Genomic DNA, 4,698 nt, shown 5'->3' on the forward strand with positions numbered 1-4,698 from the left:
ACCACCACTTCACTACCTGAGTTTAATCCTCAGAATCCATGTTTTTAAAACACAGCCCCCAAACTGAAATCCACCCCAGTCAAACTGACAGGGAAACAGGCAAACTGCACTGCTCCACAGCAGTTAACGCGACACCAGGAGCATCTGTTGGTGACGCGGGTGGGCCGTTCTCTTGGGTGTGGGCTGGGATGCTGGCTCTCAACCTTCCTGATGCTCTAGTCCTTTAACACAGTTCCTCATGTGGGGATGATCAACCATAAAATTCTCATTGCTACTTCATAACTGTAACTTTGCTACTGGTATGAATCATAATGCAAATAGCTGTTTTCGGACGGTCTTCGGCAACCCCTAAGGGGGCCTTGACTCACAGCTGAGAAGTGCTGGTCTAGGAGATGGCTGGCTGGGTTACTAGGTAAGAAGACATGCAGCTATAGTTCCAGTCATTTGTTTCATTAAAATTCCTCCCAGTGAATATTCATGGGGCACCCACTCTTTCCGTTGCATTGCATCTGCTCTACTACGTACAGGTAAATCAGACACCGACAGTCAGATACGAGACTCCCCTTCCGTAGGCGATGATCTGGTATAGAGGATATCAACCTACTAAGGCGTATGCTTGTCAGTCACATCCTATGGGTGCCTGTCCACACTGCCTACTGATGGCAGCTGTGGATGGCGGAAATGGGGTCAGAGACCTAAGCACTTTCTATATAGCCCTTGTGGAAAATGCTTGCTAGTTGCAACAGGGAAGATAAAATGTGTGTACAAATGACAGTCCCTTTCTTTCTGGTGGTCCAGCAGCCCATCTGACTCTTGATGGACTTCACCTCAAAGGATGCTGTCTGAACAGTGGGCTTACCAAAGACAAGGGGTCATGATAGGTTGGATCCTCTATCATGGAACTTGGTAAAAAAGCTAGAAAAGCCAAGGTTAGACCCATGCCCAGGGCACTAAGCTAGGCCACCTTGATATGTTTTATATAGGTTTCATCTAATACAGTAGCCCCTTGTGGCCACTAAGCCTTTGCAAAGCCCAACTCGGGAGCAGGCCAATGGCTTCCTTGACCTCATGTCAATGAGCTAAGGCTTAGAGAGGGATTGTTAGCTAAACAATTGGATGTTTGAACCTCTCTGCTGTCTCTTGGACCGTGTGTCTGTGTCACTCATGCTAGAAGATGGCATGATAAAGCAACCCTAGTAACTACCTGTGGCTGACTGGGGATAGTAGGACCTTTCGTGCTGCAAGGGTTCCTGCAGTTGAGGGCAGGGCCACACCAAGTCCTCAGCCGTCATAACCCTGAGGCCAAGAGATGGAAGAAGCAGGGCTTAGCCCTGAGGCCCAACCCCAGACATGATCTGTGCCCCATGTGTCACTGATGCCAATGCCTAGGGCACTTGTCCTTTTTCTTCCCAGGTTGGAGAGACTTCCTCATGCCCCTGCAATTCTGTGTCGTAAGGGACAAGCCTCTATGGCTTCTCAGAGGCAGAGGGAATCAAAGGGCAGGCTGGGAGGAGAAAAACACCACCACTAGCAATGGCTGACCTGAACTCAGTGCTAGACTGCTTGCCTAGCAAGGGCAAGGCTCTGCTGCAAACACTAAAAATAAAATAAATTTACGCCTCACAGATTCTCACATGGTGGCCCCTTCATCACACACAGTGAAGGATGAGGAAGCCAGGCACACTGCAGCTTGCCAGGAGACACACCATGCCCGCAGGCCAGGCTAGCAAAAGACACAGAGAGGCCTCCTCATAGTTCAGGCAAGGGCTTTCTTACCGGAAGAGCTGGCCCACTGAACCAGAAAGATTTGGAGTTCTCTGTCAACTGGCTAAGCCGGGTAGTGCGAGCAGGCCCAGAGCCCCAGTCCAGCTCGTCCAGTCACTGCACTCAGAGAAAAGGCAGACAAGGAAGAGGGCAGAGGGAGCGGGGCTGGGATTCCTCCCCAGCAGGACCCTGGATGCCTCAAGCTCCCAGGAGTCACTAACTTCCCAACTAGGGGGCCTTGGACATGCCAGCTCTCTTCTAATAGGACCCTGGACCCCCACCCAGTACACACACACACACACACACACACACACACACACACACACACACAGCGAGTCAGCTAGAGCATGTGTGATCAGAATTTGAGCAGATGTCCTCTGAGAACACTCAGCTATGAAGGTTATCATTGCCGGTGCCCCTTGATCATGCAAATCTGCTCTCAACAGCCACAGCTAAAAATAGCGTGGTTTTTTTTTTTGGAAGACAGGTGTATTCATTTAAATTTTTATTATTGGTGTGTGTGTATGTGTGATGTGTGCATATAGGCACATCACGTCACAGTGTGCATGTGGAGGTCAGAGGTCTTAACCTCTGAGACATCTCCCCAGCCTCCAGACTTTATTTTAAAAGCAGCACACAGTCCTGTAGAAACACTGTTCTGCTGGGTATTTGGGTTTATACTGAGAAGTCAAGGGGGACAGGAGGCTGACTTCCAACTTCTTATGTAGCCAAGGATGACCTTGAATTTCCAATCCTCTTGCCTCCAGCTGTGCAGTGCTGGGATTACAGGTGTGCACATCACATCCCGCTTATGTGGTGCTAGAAACTAAACACATGACTTCCTGCATGCTGGGCAAGAATTTTACCAATAGAGCTTACATCCCTACCCCTCTGCTTTTTAAAAATTACCTTTTCTAAAGCCAGGTGTGGTGGCACACAACCTTAATCCCAGTACTCTGGAGGCAAAGGCAGGCAGATTGCTGTGAGGACAACCTGGTCTACATATCAAATTCTAGGACAGCCAGGGCTACATTGAGAGACCCTGCCTCAAAACCACAAATAAGAAAAGAAAGTGCCATTTATCTAATCTATCTATCTATCTATCTATCTATCTATCTATCTATCTATCTATCTATCTATCTACTTATCTATCCATCCACCCACCCATCTATCCATCCATTTATCTCTTTTGTCTGTCTGTGTGTCCATCTGTCCGTCCGTCCGTCCATCTATTGTGTATGTATCTAGTGTGTGTGCACACAACTGGGCATGCATGGAGGTCAGAGGACAACTAAGAGTCAGTTCTCCCGTCACACCCACAGGGACTAACTGAGGTTGCCAGGCTTGGCAGAAAGTGGCTTTACCCAGGCTCATCTCACCGGTCCAGCCTCCATTTTTGCACTCCCAAATAGGCAGGGTCAACCAGTTCTGACCGCTGGGGAGAAAGCTCATGGACGCTGTTGTGGTAGCCCTGCTTCCTCAGACTGTTCTTCACTCAGGACAGAGGGACAAGTGCAGAAACATTTCCCTTGACCTATTCTTTTTTGCTTTGGTTTTTCGAGACAGGGTTGTAGCTCTGGCTGTCCTGGAACTTGCTCTGTAGGCCAGGCTAGCCTTGAACTCATACTTATCTGCCTGCCTCTGCCTCCCAAATGCTGGGATTAAAGACCTATTCTTAATTAAGATGATGGGAAGCCATTGCTTTTGGACAGCACTTCTACAGGAGACCCCACAGAACAGACTTGTCTGAATGGAGTCTCTCACCAAATGCCGCCTCATCAGACTGACCCACCAGGAGAGCATTAGGTTCCAGAGCTTTTCCTGGAAGCAGGAGTCTATGCCGACAGAAAGTGCTGGGCGTGCAGGCAGCACTCAGCACAGGGAAAGAGTGGGTTCCAGGTCAGTCTGGGCTATGTAAAATGTTGAAAGCCACTCTGGGCATTTTAGTTTGATGCTACTTCAAAATAAACCCTAAAAAGGCTGGGGTGCATCTCAGCGGCAAAGTGCCTGCCCTCAGATTTGTGCAAGGCCCCGTACCCAACAAAGAAAAAGAAGGCTGGGGGTGTGGCTCAGCTGCCACCTAAACCAAATGTGGTGTCCAGACCTGTAATCTCAGTGCCTAGAAGGTGGAGACAGGAGGATCAGAAGCTCAAGGTCATTCTCACTGACTTATTGAGCTGGAAAGCAGACAGCGCTACTTGATGCCCTATCTCAAAAAGCCAACAAACCCAAAAACAACTGCATCAATTTTTGCAATAACTGTGTAGAACCGGCTCAGTGCTTAAGAGCAGCTGCTGCTCCAGCGCAGGTTCGTTCCCACCACCCCGTGACAGCCTACAATCTTCAGAGGTCCAGTGCCCTCCTCTGGCCTCTGTGGCACCAGGCATGCATGCAGTACACATACATGCATGCAAGCAAAACATGCACACAAATAAAAGTCATCTAAAAACAACTTTAAGAAAATCACAATTCACTGATATTTATAAATAAGAGTTAAGAGACAGAGCCTACCATGTAGGAAAGAGGAAAGTCAGGAGGCTAAGATGAGGCTAGCTAGTTTTCACAGGTGCCTCTGACAGGAGCAAGGTCATGGCCGGAGAGATGGCTCAGTGGCTAATGCATTTGTCATGCAAGCCTGACCACTTGAACCAACCCCCAGCACCCAGTGAAACTGGACACAGCAGGACACATCTGTAATCCCAGCCTGAAAGGGGAAGCCAGGAAGGCTGCGGGCCATCTGGTCTGCTGCACCATTCAGTGAATGAATGGCAGAGAGACCTTGTCTCAAACCAAGTGGAGTCAAGGACATGAACTGGTGATGTCCTTACTTCTGCGTGCACAGACCTGAGCACACAAACACAGAGATGACCAACCAGCCAGCACAAAGAGCCCACGCTCCACACTGACTGCCAGCACTGGTCTAGCCTGAGAGCC

General features: G+C 49.2%; 1 protein-coding gene across 1 annotated transcript in view; it reads right to left on the reverse strand.

Moving 5' to 3' along the window:
• The window catches only part of Gpd1l (glycerol-3-phosphate dehydrogenase 1 like), a 36,762-nt gene that overhangs the window by 7,216 nt on the left and 24,848 nt on the right, over nt 1-4,698 (reverse strand). The window contains exons 5-7 of the mRNA XM_013346621.2: nt 4,004-4,037; nt 1,799-1,815; nt 273-288 (exon numbers count right to left, since the gene is read on the reverse strand). Of these exons, the coding sequence (XP_013202075.1) occupies nt 273-288; nt 1,799-1,815; nt 4,004-4,037 (67 nt within the window). The remainder of the gene's footprint in view (nt 1-272; nt 289-1,798; nt 1,816-4,003; nt 4,038-4,698) is intronic.

Source organism: Microtus ochrogaster, chromosome 5 (genome assembly GCF_000317375.1).
Source record: "Microtus ochrogaster isolate Prairie Vole_2 chromosome 5, MicOch1.0, whole genome shotgun sequence".
NCBI classification, from domain to species: Eukaryota; Metazoa; Chordata; class Mammalia; order Rodentia; family Cricetidae; genus Microtus; species Microtus ochrogaster.